This window comes from Lutjanus erythropterus, chromosome 1 (genome assembly GCF_056507025.1).
Source record: "Lutjanus erythropterus isolate fLutEry1 chromosome 1, fLutEry1.hap2, whole genome shotgun sequence".
Classification (NCBI taxonomy): domain Eukaryota; kingdom Metazoa; phylum Chordata; class Actinopteri; order Lutjaniformes; family Lutjanidae; genus Lutjanus; species Lutjanus erythropterus.
Window position 1 is genome coordinate 20,197,712 of NC_139317.1, and position 18,428 is coordinate 20,216,139.

An 18,428-nucleotide genomic window follows, 5' to 3' on the forward strand; every position below is an offset into this window, starting at 1 on the left:
AGCTAGTCACTAGACTCTAATTTTTACCCTATTCATCCATAGTGTCTTCCCTTAAGTCTTCCAATAAGCACCTCTTTCTCATCAATACAGCTTTATTAACAAGAATTTAGCTTTGCTTATCAAATACTGACAACATAATATTTACATCTCAGTGGAAAACATAGTTTACATAGTTTCTAATAGACAATACATTAATTTTGGTTATGTATGACCTGAAAGTTTACTGAAATCCTATGTTGTACTTACCAAACAGGATGCACACAATGCAAGCAGCTGGAGTCAACCACATTTTAACTGTCCTCGGTCGAAGGCAGACTCTAGACAATAATAAAATAAATCCACTTTGTTTTATACTGTTGATGTAGAGACATTCAGGTGAGGGAGAAAACCCGGACTGAGAGCAGGCTTCATACTTGTTAAGTGTACCGAGTCAAAAGCATTCATCAAGCTGTGTCTCATCCTTCATCCAGCAGCAGGCCCGGGCGCTGATCCCTGTTACACGCCGCCGTGCTCTCACAGGCCGCCGCCTCCTCACCTCCCCCGTGTCCGGCTGCAACTCTACACCTGGGCTGAAAGCAGCGTAATTAAGGACACCGGTAAAGGAGGAAAAACTAGGTGCGAAATGAGGGCTGTGAAACGCAGAAGGGATTTCGGCAACAAGCCCGGCCGTCGTTGCTGAATTATTAACGGAGTGTGTTGATTAACTCCTGCGTCTGAAACCCGAGAGTCTCGTCAGAGGAGCCAGAAGACACCAGACTGACTGCCGGAGGATTTACATGACATCTGCTGCAGAGACGACTTATAACGCCTACATATGCAGCCTGATGTTAGGTCAGGTGGTTCATTTAGATGGGCAATTTTCAGAAATATATCCTTAAAATAGCATAAATCAATCAATTTACCCTAATAGTTAATTACACATATTAAGGTAGTTTAACTGTTATTTTCCTACATTGTTAAAAGGCCCAGTGTGCACGATTGAAGGGATGTATTGACAGAAGATGGTAGAAGTGTAATATAATATTCATGTTTTATTAGCTTTTAATCGCTAGACATTTTTAATTGTAGTGTTTTCCTTACTTTTGAAAGAGCCGCTGGGCACGGGTCCTCTTCGTAGAGTCCGCCATGTTGGACAGCCATCAACCTGCAGTAGCCCAGGACGGACAAACCCCATATTGGGCCTAATAATTACGTTTTGCTCGAGATTCAGTGCCACCATAGGATCTCCAAGGTGTAAGGCAGAGAAAGATTCTCCTCACTAGTTGCCAGCAGCCCCATATATGATAAATATAATTCATTATAGTTTAAATGTAAATGAAAACTAAAATATAATCTGATGATAAAAAAGTGAAGGCTCTACTAAATTAAAGATTCTGGGATTTGGTGATATCTGGCAAACTTTAATGTCGTTTTTGTTAACTCTTTAAACCACAGAAATCTAATTAAAATGCAACCCATAACTGTGCACTTAAATTTATTTTTAAAAGGTAGATAGATCATTATTAGTGTAAAAAAAATAATGGTAGGTTATCAATTAACATAATGGACCTCTTTCAAAATGAAAATGATTTATCCACTGTTATCAAGCAGATTATAACCTACTATTAATTAAAATTACAAAACAAACCCTAGTGAAATGACTACAGTTAAGTCTATTAAAATTAATTTAAAAAAATTTTAAAAAAAAGCATATCATTTTGGTACAGATGTCTCTCAGGGTTTCCAACAGGTAAAAGAGAGTTTTTAAAAACATTATGAATGCAGTTTAAGACCCATTTCACATCCATATTAGAAAAAACAGTATGTGCAGTCTGCATAGGTGACCAAAGTTGTTTTCTTTTTGTAGTTGTTACGTCTTGATTAATACATTTTTCTCCACAAACACATTTAAAAGAAAGACTAATGTTAATGTTTCTTTTATAAGAATGCATAATTGTATGCATTTTAAGACCTGTCAAAATCATATTAAGACATTTGAAGTCCTAAAATTGGAGTTTTAGAGTTTTTAAGGACCTACAGAAACCCTGCAACTGTATCATTGCGTAATCCATTTGTTTTCTTTGTCCCACATCTCCAGCATCATCTCAGACTGTCAAGAGAAATAAAAACAAAGCGCATGCAAGAGGTTTTTTAACTTTAAAACTTTGTTTCAGAAATTCAATGTAACTGTATATACACTTTACAATAGCATATAGCCTGACGGCTAACAAAGATGTCTTAAAACATTTTTAAATACATCTTCAGCACAAATAGCAATTCTTGCAAGTAAAATGGCTTAACGGATATTGAAAAAAAAAATCATTAACACGATTGCTTTTTTCTGCAGAAAAAGTGCCATGATTAAAATTTAATTCAGGACTTTCCCACAAAGCAAGCTGTATTCTCTACATGCTAAGTTTAACAGTTCAGTAACATTGCGCTAAACTAAACATACAGATATTTGTAAGAAAAAAAAAACACTCCATCTGAAGTAAAGTTAAATCTTCATTAATACATTTAAAAAGTAGATATGACATGCCTTTTGAAATCAAAAATACAAAAGATTTTCCTTACTTTAAGGATTTTTTTAAAACATGAAGCTGCATGTATTGTACAACACTCAGTGTACAATAAACTGGTAATGCACATAAAAATGAGCTGGATGACGAGTATCAAATGCCTCCCACCGATCCTTCAGAAACAAGCCATGACTGATCGTTAGACATAATCACAGCCCACTGAGGAGACGAGCACGTCTGGGCTACATCACACTCTGGAGGTGAGGCTTGCATACTAAAAGCTGGCAGTCAGGATGGTGAGAGGTCATGATTGGGGGGGGGGGGGTAAGGGAGGGGGCTACCATGGCGGGACCTCAAGACATGTTTCCTCTTCCAATGCATATTGTTCTTGCCTCCTCTTCAACATGTGAACGGCAGATAAATAGAGCTGCCATCCCTCCTCACCGGGTTTGTTCGCGTTGATGAGGAGAGAACAGAACAAGGAATTCGGAAAGACACTTAAGACTTCACCCCATGTACAATTTACATTCATAGTCTGGACATGTGTACTCACATGTGTATACCATTGTGCCCTGTAACAATTTTACTTGAGTACAAACTAATTCTAATTTCTGGAGAGCTACGAACTTCTGGTGGAAAAAAAAAGGCAAAGACAGGCGGGTACTGAACTTAACCTGTGTAAAGTGTGCAGCAGGGATTGTTTGGGCAGGGCACAGCAGGATTCACCTGGCAAATTTACTCATAAGTGGCGAGGGGGTGGGACAACTCAATGGAATCACAGTACACAACACATACGGCACACTGAAAAAAATACGGGAGAGGTGGATATCTCCAGGTGTCAGTATCTGCAGAGCTTTGAGGTCTGATTGTCTCTTTCCGTCTAAGCATTTTGGGGGTTGGGGGGTTGGGGGGGTGGACTTGTGAGGAGAGGAGTCATATGGCACTGTACAGGCAACCCAGACAAATCCAAACACTCACATTTGCTTTAACATAAAATGCACTTTGATTTAAAACAAGTTGAATAATGCATGCCAATCACAGAGATTCAAGTTAGCTCTTGAGAGTTTGGGGCACTGAGACAGAAGACAGCCTTTGTATGGCAGATTTGAGCTTCCTGTTGCAGGGTGAAGGATGCCAACACAACATCTACATTTCTGCCGACTGTTTGTCTCACTGTTGAATAAATCAAACAACACAGGAATAAAATGTCAGTTTGGCTTTGAGTGTCCGGGCAGATGCACATTCATATAGTTACCATTCTTAAACACAATGCTTTAAACTGTGCTAAACATAAAAAGAAAAACAAAAAAGCTTAAAAGTACAAAGTAAAACGTATGAAACAGACAGACAGAGGAGCAGTCAGTGAAGCCGACTGTTAAAAACAGTATGTTGCTGGTGCCAGATATGGCTGGTACAGGGTCTGGCCATCGATTTCTACCACAGGTAGACTTCATGACACACTGGCAGAGATGTGCTACATTAGTCATAATGCTACTGACATAGCCATCAATTTACACATTACAACTAAAAGAAACAGAGCTCTGATTTTAGCCAGAATACTTGATTAGGAGTAAAAGACAATACTGATTATAGACAAATGACAAATCAAATACTATCATTAAAGAAAGGCTAATGATGACACATTATCACTTTGAAAATGAATGCCCTCAAACCTTTACAATATGTCAGATTTACAGGTAAGAAGAGTCTTAATCCTAACATTTAATTAATTAAGGAGCCATGTTGTGTCCACAGTGAAGCCAACACACTGATTTAAAACTCTATTTGTTAGAACAAACTATAGTTAAAGTCCTGGATTAATTCCATTTCATTTGACTATGCGGTGGACTGTCATCATTAATATGCACCCATGTTCTCCTAACAGGAAAAAGGCTTACAATAAAACTTACATGACCCCCTTTTAAAATATCATATCTTACAAACAGAAGTAAACATTTTGAAACGCTATCTTTTTTTTTCTTTTTTTTTTAAACAATGAAACACCAGTTTTACCAGAAAAAACTGCAACCAACAATAGAAACTTGACTCAGCTACGGAGGAATGCATATGATTTTTAAAGGCTACAGATTGTAGGTTTGCCAAACACCAAATCAGTGTGTGTGTGTGTGTGGCTAGGAGTAAACATACACACATGCACAGATTGATTTACAGGCCAGTCATTCCTGCTGAAAAGGGTCTGTAGCCACAGAGTGTTGTTATTCATCAGTGTCAACAGCGTGAGCACCAGGGGGTTGGTTTGGGTTCAGGGACTCGGTCGTGGGGTGGAGTTCCTCTTTACCAGGTGGCGTTTTCATATCCACTAAACCAGCACCAAGACTTCAGAATTTAGTGTGGAGAAGACAATCCGGTTCCACAGCTGAAGAGTCAGTCAAAAAGAGGAGTTTACCTGGGCTTGTTCATAGTGTGTCTAATTTCATCTGTACATTTAGATATTTAGAAAATTTCACCCAGATCTTTAAAAATGTTTTTCTTTTTAAGTTTTTTAAAAAGCAACAGTGGGTTTAAAAACAAAAAAAGAAACCAAAAAAAAAAAAGAAAAAGAAAAAAGAAAAAGAAGAAGAAAAAAGGCTAAAATTTTAACAGTAATGGCAATGTTGTAGTTTGTAATCCAAAGAGGGGCTTTTTACACGCATGTTGTTTTCAGTCTTTTCATGTTGTCCCGTTCTGAGAGACTGCGGTCCAGTTCAATCAGGGGGCAACAGGTCGTGAAGCCGGAACCTCTCCCGAACGTGCGGCCGCACATCCTCGTTCTGATGAGTCCAGCAGGCAGGAGACACCACCACAGGAGGAGATTAAAAGGACAAATTACATTTACTGAAGTGGTAAAATATTACTCTGATGTGTTGTACTATAGCTGCTGAACAGAGGGCCATCTTACCATTTCAACCAACTTCTCCAGGAAGGGTACCAGCTTCAGCAGCTCATTGTCATTCTTGTCCATGAACCAGCTCTCTATGGGAATCCCATTGGACAACTGTCGGGACAGAAAGACACGTTAACATTTGCGACGTCTTTGCATTTTTAACTGAACTACAGTGTGCCTTTCCAATGAGCTGTAATCAAAACTTCTAATGATCACAAACAAAATCTCCACAAAACGATTAATATACCAGGTTTTCCCACAGCGTAATAGTATAATAGTTACCTGAAATTAAGAACATCTCCACTAATGTCAGAGAAAATGATCATCCTCATGAAACAAAGTATTGAGCTATAGCCGAGGAGCTATATCATACAGCGAATTCCACATGTTTAATGAGTGAGGCATTTCTGACTGTAAATATAATCTGGTGAATAAAGTGAATGCAAGATGAGATGAGTCAGTATCTGATTCAGCTCAGCAGGTTACAACAATTATTAAAACTCATCCAATGATTGCTTTGTAGTAATTAATCAGAATGTCAGGAAAGAAAAAAAAATACTGAGTTTGTGCATTGAGGGGAAAATGAAAGCAAATGTGTAAGTCATTCCTAATCAGTGAGTCAAATTACTTTCAAAAAGGAAATACCGCACTTATTACTTGTTACTCTCATTTCAAAGTATAATTTAAGTTACATAGTCAGTTACTTTACGATATAACTGTACAGAGTTATCATACTCTACTTTTTATCAGCAGCAGAAGTACAACTACGCAATAAAGAAATGTAAGAGTAATGTTTCATAGCAGTTTCCTGCAAATACCCCTATATTGTGACACTTGATAAAAAGTCAGTTTTTCAACAATATGCACATAATCATGAGGTTGATGCCCAATAAAAAGGAACTGGGTAAATATATTTCTCTACATTTTGCAACTTTCTTTGTTAAGTTTATCAATTTATGTTCCAAAATGCAAATGTTACTATGTGTTTGTCATGTGTCTGTTCAGAAAATGGTGGTGTATGTTGGTAATTGTCATGTTTGTGCTGGTTTGTAATAGTTTATAGTGTAGCCAACACTAGCTGTATTGTTGGAAGAGCCAGTATTGAGTTACACAACATTGTAAATGTAATAACATTACTTAATGTCTATTGGTAATGCGCTAGTGCTAAAAGTTCCATTGCTGTAATATATTACCTCCAACAATGGCCACAGTCATGTGTGAGAAAAACACCAAGCTGAAGTTAGTTTGATCATCATCAAATGAGCATCACACTTTACCCAACAGAATCTCCATTGGGCTGAAATTAGTTTAGTTTGTTGTAGCCAGCTGTACTTTTAGAGGGTTGTTTGAAAAAAAAAAAAAAAAAAAGATTTCTGCCTCATCCTGTGGCCGTTGGTCAATTTTGGTGACAATTACTGATGCCTGTTACCAGATAACTGTTAACACAGTGTCAGTGTCATATTTTGTTTAGGTGTTCACCTGATATGCAAAGGCTTGTGGTGAATTATCGATGATGATGGTCTTTGACAGATCTCTGCCCAAGATGTTGAGGTCCTTGATGTAGTTTCCCTGGACACAGACACAATGCTCCCGAAACAACCTGTGTCTACAGTTACAGTGGGGAATGAAAGGAAAGAGAAAAATCAATCAGTGACAAGGTCAGAGCAATCAATAATTCAGAAAAACCACAACACTGACACCTCGACAGCAGCACACGCCAACAGCAGTGCTGCAAGCAGTTTTTTGAGCCGTTTTCATTCAGACTTGCATCAGCTCGTTGTGTAATGTCAACAGAAAACACACTGTACCTCACTAGCTGCTTTTTGGGATCCAAGATGTTGAGCAGTTTGTCTGCATACACCTTTTTAGAGGCTGTGAAAAGGATGATCTAGGGAAAAGGGAGAACATTTATGGAAATTTTCAAATTTTATACAATTTTGATTTTAAAAACAAGAGTATTAAGGTCATACTTACCTCATAGATTTGAGACATGCGTTCCAGAAACTCTCTAAAGAATGGCCTCAGGCGCACATACACCTGCACATGACAACAGACCACTGCTAAGCAAATATTTATGATCAACACAGACTTTTTTTTACTGCAGGTAACTGCCATGAGAGACTAGAAATAAATCAAATGCTATAACATATGTCTTATCGATTTTTTTTCCCCATTTTGGCTGTTGAACTGCACAGTTCTCTAACTGTCCATAAGTAAGGCTTTTTACAAATTGAACTTTATCCCCCTCTAGTGGCATCATGAGATAAACTGGTGGAAACTTCCCTGTAAGACAGCACCTACCTGGTAAATGACATCTTGAAAGAGGACAGGGAACGTAAGTGCCGCATCCTCCAGCTCATTTAAACTGCAATGAACCAATGTTTCATCCTAATGAACACAAGAGAGAAAACACTAAGAAACTCATCTCAATTTTATAACATCTTTCAAAATTACTAATACGAAAAATGAACAAATAATCTGTTGTTGAATAGTATAACTGACCAGGTCTAGGACCAGAGAGAATTCAGGTGTGCTGCGTGTCTTCAGTGGCAAGGCTGGCTTACGGGTGAGCTGCTCTTCTGTCAGTGGAGGGACGTGCTTGATGAAGAAATACCTACAAATCAAAACATCACACACACTTTAAGTCAATTACACCATCAATTTAAACAAAAATATCTCCAAGTTTCACAGAAATGGATGTGATGTTTAACTTATCTTAACAGTATTTAACAGGATTTAATAGCATACTGAACACAGACGGATGAGCTTGTATTCACTCTAATCATAAATCAACAATTTTTGTCTTAGTTGATGTGAGAAACTTTTTTAAATTCAATGATGATGCCATTGCATTTTACTCACAGTTTAATGCCTGCTGCCATTGACAAATGTACCGTTTATATTTTGTCACACTGGCAGACGGATCAAACTTTATTTATTCTGCAGGGCGCTTTGATGCATTGTTGTAGGGCAGGGTGTCAGGTTGGTGGTCTGGATATCATTTGCCTCGAGTTTTGACCTGGTTGAATCAAATGTCTCACTGTGGAACCAACAAAGGCCTTATCTGCTGAAAGTAACCCCACTCTGAACTCTTGACCCACTTGCTTGTTTAAGCTATCCCACCATTCCTTCCAATTCCTTCCAATATGGTCTGGCTATAACATGCGGTGACACTTTGCAATGAATCGCTGCACCCGTTCAAAGCATGGATTCACCTGGAGGACAAGGTGGTGTTCACAAAAATTGCCACAATCATCTAAAGGGAGTGAGTATTTTAGATAAGACACAAGAGTACGCTTCTCTGTAAGCTCTACAAACTGGAAACGTCTTACCACAACAGTACAACCCCTCTGCACAAGCACTGAGTGCTGTCAAGCAGCAGCAGCAAGACAGCACCGTCCTGTTTACTTTTTGTCAGCGCCAAGCATGAGATGTTAGGATTATCAACAGACTGTTGTAACAATCTGTAAATCATTTGTGTTTTTTCTTGCCCCAGACTGATGCAAAAATACATTGGCCAGTGATTAAAACAAAACAAAAAACAGACAATTTCAGTTAAAGGGTTGACACGGTTGACTAAATTCATACTTGTCACAGCAATCTCTTTGAAGTTCGCTTCTAGTATGTTTTTTTATCTTGCATCTGACAAATCAGGTCTATTAAATAGGGTGTAAATTAGACTAATTTTAAATTATAGAACTATTATTCTATCTATTTTATGTCTCTATTTCAGGATAAAGACTGAATAAAACATTGATATAATGAGACAGGTTTTTGACATTTGAGGTAAATTAATTGCTTTATTAATCAAGTCATAAAAATGATTGGGTTCAGCCTTATGTAAGACTAAGCATTTAATGACAGCGCTGTTTTACTCACGGATCAAAGACTTCCCAGTCTTCTTCGTAGGATGCTTCTGGTGGTACCGTGGAGGGAGGAGAGTCCACATACGCCATATCTGGATTGGAGCCTGGAGCTTGGACCACAACAAGACCAAGATGAGAAACAGGAACACAAAACAACAAGATAAGCTAAGCCAGCAGTTGTCTCTTACTTCATAACTGCATTAACATTAAATAAAACTCTTTCTGTTTCAGAATCACATGTTCTCAACTGCAGTATCTACCTGTGAGGGGTGGAAGGTCAGCATCAGCCTCAAGCTCTCCCTCCACCGCTGTGGGAGACACCTCGGGGATGTGCGGAGGTCGCAGAGGTGGCAGCTGTGATACACTAGAGTAAAAGTTAGTGGTGGCACACACTTCCTGCGTGGATGTGGCTGTGCTGGTGGGCGTCTCCACAGGCTGCTCCATGTCCAGCTGCTTGACTATCTCCTCAGCCTCCAATGCCTGGTCTGGAGAGTCTGAGCCAGAAGAGGCTGGAAAACAGGTAAAAAGAAGAGGCATTTCAGCCACTGAGTGTATCATCCTGACACAACTCACACAAAGATGTCACTGTCACTGCCATGATTTAAGAAACAAAACAGCATACTTTGTAATAAAGTGGTGGTTTTCAGGCTCTAACATGCTCTCTGTTTATGATGTTAGCAATGAACTGAACAGGCTTCGCCAGGGTCTGCTTACCATTTTTAGCTGGTGAGAAGAAGTTGAAAACAGGAGAGAAGATGGTCCCAAGAAGGGTGGTTCTTGGAGGGCTGGTAGCCACCTCAACGGCCGTCGTCTCCTCCAGGCTGCCATTGGGTTTCTCCTTACTCCTGTCATGATTAGTTGCCTCTGCAGGGTTGAAGTAATATATATAGGAGAGTTAACAGAGACAAGTGGAAAACAAAGACTAGTGATTGGCCTTTTATCTTTGCCAATGTGCCACTCACGTCCATTGAGGGAGCCTCTCCTGCCAACCCTGCTGATAGTCTTGCGTGGGGTGTTTGTGTTTGGGGTGGAGGTGATCAGGTTGTTGTCCACATCACAGTGGAGGCGTGTCTTCTTGGCTGGGCTCTCCTGCTGCACCTTAAAGAGATAAAACACCATGCAATAAAACAGCCCTTAAATTCTGATAAGGACAGACAACTGTGAGAAAAACATAGTGAAATATCTGGCTGTCAACCCAAAATGGTCATCCTAGATCACACTGAGAACACATCACTGATGGCCAATTGAAAACTTCAGAGTAGAAAGACAGGCTGTATCAAAAATCTGAAATAGACAAAAATTTAGGAACTACATCTACAAATGAAACGATCAGAACACAGCATCAAATGGTGATGAACACAGTGACTGACACAGCTTTTTTTAAATGAAAAGAGGGACGGCAATCACATTTCATCATAACTCATCTTGCGACCTGCAAGACACTTATCATATAGAGCGTTCACCCCAAAAATCAGTATATATTTTTCTTCCTAACTGTAGTGCTCTTTATCCTTCTAGATATAACTGAACTAGATGCCACTTGTGGTGCTCAAAGTGCAAAAAACACAAACATTTGGAAAAACTCAACACCACTGTCTCTTTCCAGGATTCATGACCTGGGTACTCAAGAAAATCCACAGACCTCGTTATGAGCAGTTTCATAAGTATTTTCTAACGTACACCATTGCACTCAAGAAGCGTGTATCTAATCATGTACAAGAGGCTCATGCTCATGACAGCGAGGGATGTAGAGATTAATGGGTGTTCTCCTTGGGTGAAGAAACTTTGTAGAGAATATTGAGTAACTAGGTCATCATTTCTGGGAAGAGACATTGCTTTTGAGGTTTTCTTTTTGTTTTATTGTTTTTTTTTTTTTCTTCTTTTTTTGGAGCTTTGAGCACCACAAGCTGAAATCCATCTAGTTCCATTATATTCAAAATTATATAATGGACCTAAACAGCACAACAGATAAGTATTTTGTATTGGGGAATTTTTGATTTGAATTGTCCCTTGAAGCTTTCAATAACCAAAAAGGCAGAAACCCAAGTATTTTTTTTTTAACCCCAACTTGTTAAGTAGGTACAAATAAGCATGATTGTATGTTACAAATTTTAGATTAGGACTTAATAAGGCAATGTAGAGAGCACCATGATATGACAACATTATGTGAAAACCTATAAAAGCCCTCATATCTTTCAAGAGGAAAAGCTTCTTTTAGCCGAGTTGACTTTTCCACTTGTTACTACCTCCTGTCCCTGCACACCAACTCTGTGAGCCAGAAGCTAAAATTAGAGCCGAGTCCGAGTTCTCAGACAAGCTGCTGCATTCCACCAGACATTTCTTGGGAAACATGACACTGTGCACCAAGAAACACTGTGTTTAACTCAGCAACCTGGAGAGGACACAGCTAAATACTGCTTTAAAACAGGTAACACTGTTAAACCAAACACAGTGAGACGAGAAGGACAACTTCAGCTACAATGGTTCGGTGCTCCCAAAGGAGGCAGCACACTCCTATTTTTATTGAACTCAACCAAATGGCAAAGTAAAGTCATTTTTCGTGATCATATGAGGCGGTTACCTTGACAGCATTTCCTCTGATGAACTTCTTGATGGTCGAGAACAAGCCCCTCCCTCCACTGGTAGGAGTGTCCTCTTCTACTTCTGAATGCCTCCGCTTGGTACGAGATGGGCGGCTGGCCAGACTGGGGTTCGGCTGCTGAGACGCCTTACGCATTCTCAGCCTCATTGTTTTAGCAGTCACATGTAAAGCTGTTTAAAGGTGAAAAAAAAAATAACAGAAATAGGGAAAGATGACAGAAACAGAGAGAGGAAATCAATATGACTGTACAATCAAGGAAACGCTTTACAGCAAATACTCAACCGTTAAGGTGGACAAACAGGTTGTTCTAAAAGTCTCAACTGTTTTAACTTTTATAATGGATAAGTCTGTGGGATGTATCTCTCTGTAGTGTGGGGTAATACTGGTGCATTTTCTGCCAACATCTGGATGCATTCAAGATCCCATTTCACTTACATCACAGTGGATCACAGCAGCCACAGCTGGCTTTACTTCCATTCGTACAGTTTGGAAGAAAAAAAAAAAAAAAAAACATTGCCCAGGATCTTACTATACACACTCTCACAAGCATTCCCTGTTATTAGCCGTGTACTGTACATACAAGTTCAATGTTTAAGTCATGAAAAGTACAGAAATTGAAAAAATCTGCCTAGTGTCAGCTGAACTATATCTGAAGTCCACAGTTGAGGGATTTAATTGGTCAGCGCTGTCCTCGAGTACATGCAGAGAAAACTTAAAAACTATTCACAGTCAACACGAATTGTCAGTCAAGCATGCCAGCCCTTTGCTTTGCGCTTATGTAACAACAGCTGGCTAGAAATGTGTCTGGACATATCCACAACCTGTCAGGAGCCCTTAACACACAATAGCACCCTCTCAATACATACTGTACATCTCACATACTGTACATGCCCTTCACTACATCTGCTTTACATTTACATAGGGGTCGATCCGTGAGGTGTATGTGGTGTTGCTCAATCGTCTGTGCACACACAAAAACACCAACAGGCACTTTAAGAGTGCAGGAGTACATGGTAACATTAAAGTAACAGGCAGGAGAAAGTGGGACAAGTCTCAAAGTTGTGACTGCTCTGAGTATTGAATAAATCTGCAGATTCTGACAGTGAATTTGCATGAATGTCGATGCACTAGTTTGAGAAGGACACGCTGCCTGACTTTATTAGAGCCCAACATAGCACTCAAATCAGAAATATTTTTGACTTACGGGTTCTATTGAAAAACATAAGCTACACTAGAACATTTACATTGGAAAGAGTGGAAAAATTATAATCCAATTTCTCAACATTCGTTCACATTCAATAGTCAAGGTAAAAAAAGAAACACATACGTATGTGTACATGTACTTTTGAGACTTATAAATCTGATTAACCCAGAGTGCACCACAGCTTTGATAATGCTGAAAATTTCCCAGTTTTGCTATTTTTTCAAGACATCAGATTTACAGACAAACTATCAGTGTCACTATAGAAAACAAATGTTAATTTCCATCATCTTAAAACAACATGTAATAGATTACTTTTCTCACCTATCGTAGTGAGCACAGATGAAGTAGAAAGAAACAAAAAGATGCTGATCTTTGGAACAGCTTTGGGTTATTACAGCTTTTTGGATAAACATTTTTAAAAAACATTTTGCCATGCTATAGCAGTAAATGAAGAGGAAAACTCCCCTTCCTAGTCACAGGATTAGCCTTAACAGGAAGCTATACAACACATTTTTGACTATGTTTAACATTGCATTAAATCATCTACTTGTTTTTTGGATCAGTTGATTATAAACCTTTTTTCAATGTTCTTTTTTTTTTTTTTTTACTGTTTTGTAAATTAACTTCAGGACTTTTATTCCTGAGCAACTGAAAGGACCTCTCTTGATAGCTTGGTATTTTTGGAAATTATCAATCCCTTAACAACAATCCCTCCACTACAACTAGGCCTACATAATTAATCAAAATATAATTGACATCACAATATGGTAAAGTGCAATATCCAATTCGCACAAACTAATTTTTTTGATAATGGAAAAGTGTGTGACAAAATAGCTTTATAATGAAATGTATGGATGTACTGTAGTGCTGCAGAAATGCCCTGGCCTACAAACTTTTTTTCTCAAGATTAAGAAAACAGTCTGGTTTGGTACAGACCCCAACAAATGCAACATCATCATGAGTTTAGTAGTTTTTAAATAAAAAATTTAATTTTAATGCAAAAGAGATCGTACCCACTAATCATATTGCATATCGATATTACTTTTTTTTTTTTACCATAGCATGCAACCCTACTTTTTTTTTGTCAAAATAAAATTGAGATGCAAAAATTAGCATTCCCTCTAGTCATTAATGAAATCACAAGATATGCTGCACTGTTTTATTTTATTTTTTAACATAGGTTATCATGTAGCCCTAGATACAACCAAAACTATTTGGATGTAAATATTGCAACACTGACACTGTCTTTAAAAAGCAAAGTTAATGCCTTATATTGTTATACAGTAACTCTGGCAAGATCATGTTACTTTAGCTGTTCAGTGCAGTACTGATCCCTAAATCAGTATCAGTCTCCTTGTGAGCATTTCTTGTCTTTGCAAATGCAACGTTAATGTATATTTTGTAAATATCCTCATACTGTCTAAGACTTCCCCCCTCTGAGCAACTGATGCACCAATAATTCAAGTTGTTACTATTTAGCATCTTGAGCCAATAAATTTACCCTGAAACCTCAGGAGAAAAAATGATGCTGCAAACTGCATTCTTCCTGACTCTCCACTGTGTGAGCTCCACTCTGAAATGTGATCGTTTAAAGTCTATCATATAAGGGCATTTTTACAGAGGCATTGTTCCAGGAGAACACTACTACATTCCGACTATTATTTGCATTTAATGCCACTTTTAGTGGTTATTTTCTCCCATACCTGCTCCTAAAATTATGTAGGTATGTGCAACACATCAGTTTTTTTTTCCTGTTGCTGCTAATAACGATAAAAATGAAATGCCTGTTGTATTACTACACGATCAAACTTTGCAACAGCTCACATGGCAACAACAAAATAGCTGCCAAACAGCCACCTTTCTAAGCAATCGCCCACTAACCAAGGATCATGCATATAGCTAGGTACGAGCAAGTGAGCGGGAAATAAGAACATGCATGCCACTAAGACTGTATGAGCGAGCTAGCAAACGTTAGCCATGAAAACACAGCGGAGAAACGAGCGAGGCCCACTCGACAGCCTGTCGGCTCTGCAAAATTTACTCCGAGGCTGAGGCTAGTTGACTGACTCAAGAAGTGGCATAAGTATAGATCATAACTGATAAAATAAAAATGTAGGCAGAGGACACAGCTGGTCCAGTTGTCTCAAACATGCCCAAACCAGCGTTTGTGAAAGTTGCACTACATAATCACGACTACCAAGCTTTGCTGCTAAACGACCAGCTAGCTTGATTAAGCTAACGCTACCTAAACGAACTGCAAGAGGTCGTGTGAGAAGCGATGGGGGTTATGAATGCTTGGGAAATTGGCTTCTAAAAATAAGTTTCTTTAACACTGTCAGATTTTAGTATACCACACTACAACGTTTAGTTTGCAAACATTAAGGTTAGCATTTCAACACAAGTCCAAACAAGCTAACTTACCGTTAGCAAGCCAGTGCGGCATCGTAAGTTGAGTCAAATCACGTTAAAACGATGAGCTAAACTAAAGATCACCAGTTAGCTAACTATCCTGAAGTTTGCTGAGGTGTTTGACTCCACTGTCTGCTCAAATTGTACGGCTACACTATTTATGTTTGCGTTGTTTTGACAGTGAAACTCGTCAAACATCGTTAATCACAACAGCTAACTAGCTCATATAGCAATGTTATCCAAACGATCTGTTGATCCGATCAGTGTGATCTTAAACTAACAATGCAGTTGATAGGATTTCATTCATCAACTGTAGTATGCAAATACGTCCAGCTCAACATCTGAAGGAAAGTTATTAAACAGAAAAGACAGTGTTGGCTTGCTAATGTAAAGATAGCGTTAGCAAAGTTCTCTTGTGGAATGCCAATTTGGACATTAGCCTCGGTGCAAACTAGTTAGCTAAGAGACATAACCTGAAACCATTTAAGGAGAGTTAGCTGCTCATTGTTTTACCAAGATGCAAACAGTTGCACGTTAAATGATTAATATTCCAGTGCCCATTTCTTGAACAGCTTTGTTATAAAGAGTAGAAGAACGCTAAATTTAGCTAAGACGGCGAGTCGACCAGGAATTAGCCAGGTCCGTGGTAGGCCGTGCAACTTAGCTTAGCACAGCTAGCATAGCGTTAACCCTACATAGCCTTATTGAAAAACTGCTTCGGGCTAACAGATGTGTACAGGCAAGGAAGGAAAATATGTATCCTGTCGTTAGCCAACATTACATAAACCACAAGCCAAATTAAGACAAATACACGAACAAGGCTGGTTAACGTTATCGACTTACTTGACGGTGATCCGCAGTATCTGGAGGTAACGACTCAAGACCGATTAACCATCACAACAGAGGCAGTGGTTGTTTTCGTGATCTGATCCGACTTTTTCTGTATACATCTACTCAAGGGCCGTCTCCAAAATGACACATCGTTGTGTTACCAGACGCCATTTCCCGCCTCTGCTCGGTCTCTCCGAGGCAGATACCCGTATGGGAAACAGACACACCCCCTTACCTCTCAAAAACACCAGGCAGCTCCAGTCTGCAGCGAAGATGACTTGCCTCCTTCTTCCTTCTCACTGCTCTGATAAAGGTAGAGGACTGACTGTCTGTGGCTCCTCTTTCACAAGCAATTTGTACATTTAAAAAAATATTCTAAATCGATCGAAATTTATGATTTTCTTCCTATGAATATACACTCAACAGATGCTTTATCATCACAGAGAAGAAAAGCACAGGGAAGTACAATTATTAATTTAAAGGGACAGTTCACCTCAAAATCAAAAATACCTATTTTCCCTCTTACCTGTAGTGCTATTTATCCATCTAGATTGGTTTGGTGTGAGTTGTAGAGTTTTAGAGATATCAGCCATATAATAGAACTAGATGGCACTCAACTTAAAGGCTACAACTAACAGTTATTTTAGGGTCGATTAATTTATTAGTTGTTTGGTCTATAAAATGTCTGAAAATGGTGAGTAATGTTGATCAGTGTTTCCTAAAAGTCAAAATGGTGTCCTTATATGTTCAATTTACTGTCAACAAAAAACAGAAAATATTCACATTTAAGAAGCTGGAATATAATAGAATTTTGACTTTTTTCTTTAAAAAAAATACTCAAACCGATTAAATAGTTCACAGTTAAATCAATGATCAATTATTTGATTAATCATCACAGCACTACTCAACTTGTGATTCTCAATGTGCCAAAAAATGTGTTAAATAATACTCAACAGCAATGACTGTTTACATACGCACTGATTTTTCACCATTACTGAAAATATGGCAATATTTCAAATTTGATGTAGGTCATGTAAATTGGATATTCTGTTTAGATATTCTGAATTAGGCCTTAATTCTGAATTTAGCATTTTCCATTTAAGACGTGGGATATGCAGGTATTCTTTGGGCATGTGTACAACACATTATGATATGTGTATTGGAGGTTTTTTAACCGCAGTTTGCAAGGCTGGGTTAGAGATGCATGTAGCAAAGAAAAGCCCATGTTTAGGGTCCGACAGTGAAACACACCCAGTTTTCAGTATTATGAAAGAGTTTTATATAAACAGGTCTTTGGATATGTGCAAATATCACAATGCCAACCTTTTCAAAAAGGTGGGAGTAAAATGACTCAACCAACTCCATAAGTTTGATGTTTATATGCAGCCATGGCTGCATGTAAACCACTATATCAGTGGAATATTCATTTTCATTAGCCATGCAAACAGCATGAATATTGACTTTTTTGAAATAAGAGAAAAGAACAGAATATTTGTTTGTAAACGTAGTCAGTGTCTCTTTCCAGAAATCATGACCCAGATACTCAAGATAATCCACAGACCTTGTAAGCAGTTTCATGCAAGAACTATTTTCTTTCTACCGTCTGCCAACCAAATCGGTGCACAGAGGGAAGCGTCAATCTACTCATGAACCAGAGGCTCAGGCTCTTTACAGAGTGGGATGTAAACATTACCAAAACAGATGATCAAAATAGTCGGCAATTAATTTAATAGGTGACAACTAATCAATTAATTTTTGCCCTCTACTGTAGTTTGGTAGAAACAAAGTTCCAACACAAAACTGGTCACAGCAAGGTCTGTTTATTATCCTAATTACTGGAAAGAGACATTGCTGTTGAGTTTGTAATATAGTTTTTTGGCACTTTGAGCACTACAAGCCGAGTGCCATCTAATTCCATTATATTCAATAAAAGACAGACACCTCTACAGCTGATAGCTCCAAAACTCGACAGCTCACACCAAGAGGGAAAATGTGTAGTTTTGATTTTTGTCCCTTTAAGACACCTATGATCACAAAACAGGTGTTCTTCACATTACATTCACTGCATCACCTGAGTTATCCACTCACGACTGATGACAAACTGTAATTTCTGAAGCACTATCACACCTGAGAA

General features: G+C 38.5%; 1 protein-coding gene across 2 annotated transcripts; it reads right to left on the reverse strand.

Moving 5' to 3' along the window:
- Nucleotides 1-2,466: 2,466 nt before the first annotated feature.
- ctdspl2b (CTD (carboxy-terminal domain, RNA polymerase II, polypeptide A) small phosphatase like 2b) lies at nucleotides 2,467-16,504 on the reverse strand. Of its 2 annotated transcripts, none has more exons than XM_084716246.1 (13): nucleotides 16,307-16,504; nucleotides 11,830-12,020; nucleotides 10,211-10,340; nucleotides 9,963-10,112; nucleotides 9,509-9,757; nucleotides 9,262-9,358; nucleotides 7,885-7,996; nucleotides 7,684-7,770; nucleotides 7,357-7,419; nucleotides 7,191-7,270; nucleotides 6,862-6,988; nucleotides 5,398-5,493; nucleotides 2,467-5,269 (listed from the first exon to the last, which is right to left on the reverse strand). In XM_084716246.1, exons 2-13 carry the CDS (start codon nucleotides 11,995-11,997, stop codon nucleotides 5,204-5,206), a joined length of 1,425 nt encoding a protein of 474 aa, XP_084572372.1. In that variant the 5' UTR covers nucleotides 11,998-12,020; nucleotides 16,307-16,504; the 3' UTR covers nucleotides 2,467-5,203. The 2 variants fall into 2 exon arrangements, with proteins under 2 accessions (XP_084572372.1, XP_084572371.1); XM_084716245.1 differs by having other exon boundaries at nucleotides 10,211-10,346; nucleotides 16,307-16,502.
- Nucleotides 16,505-18,428: the final 1,924 nt, after the last annotated feature.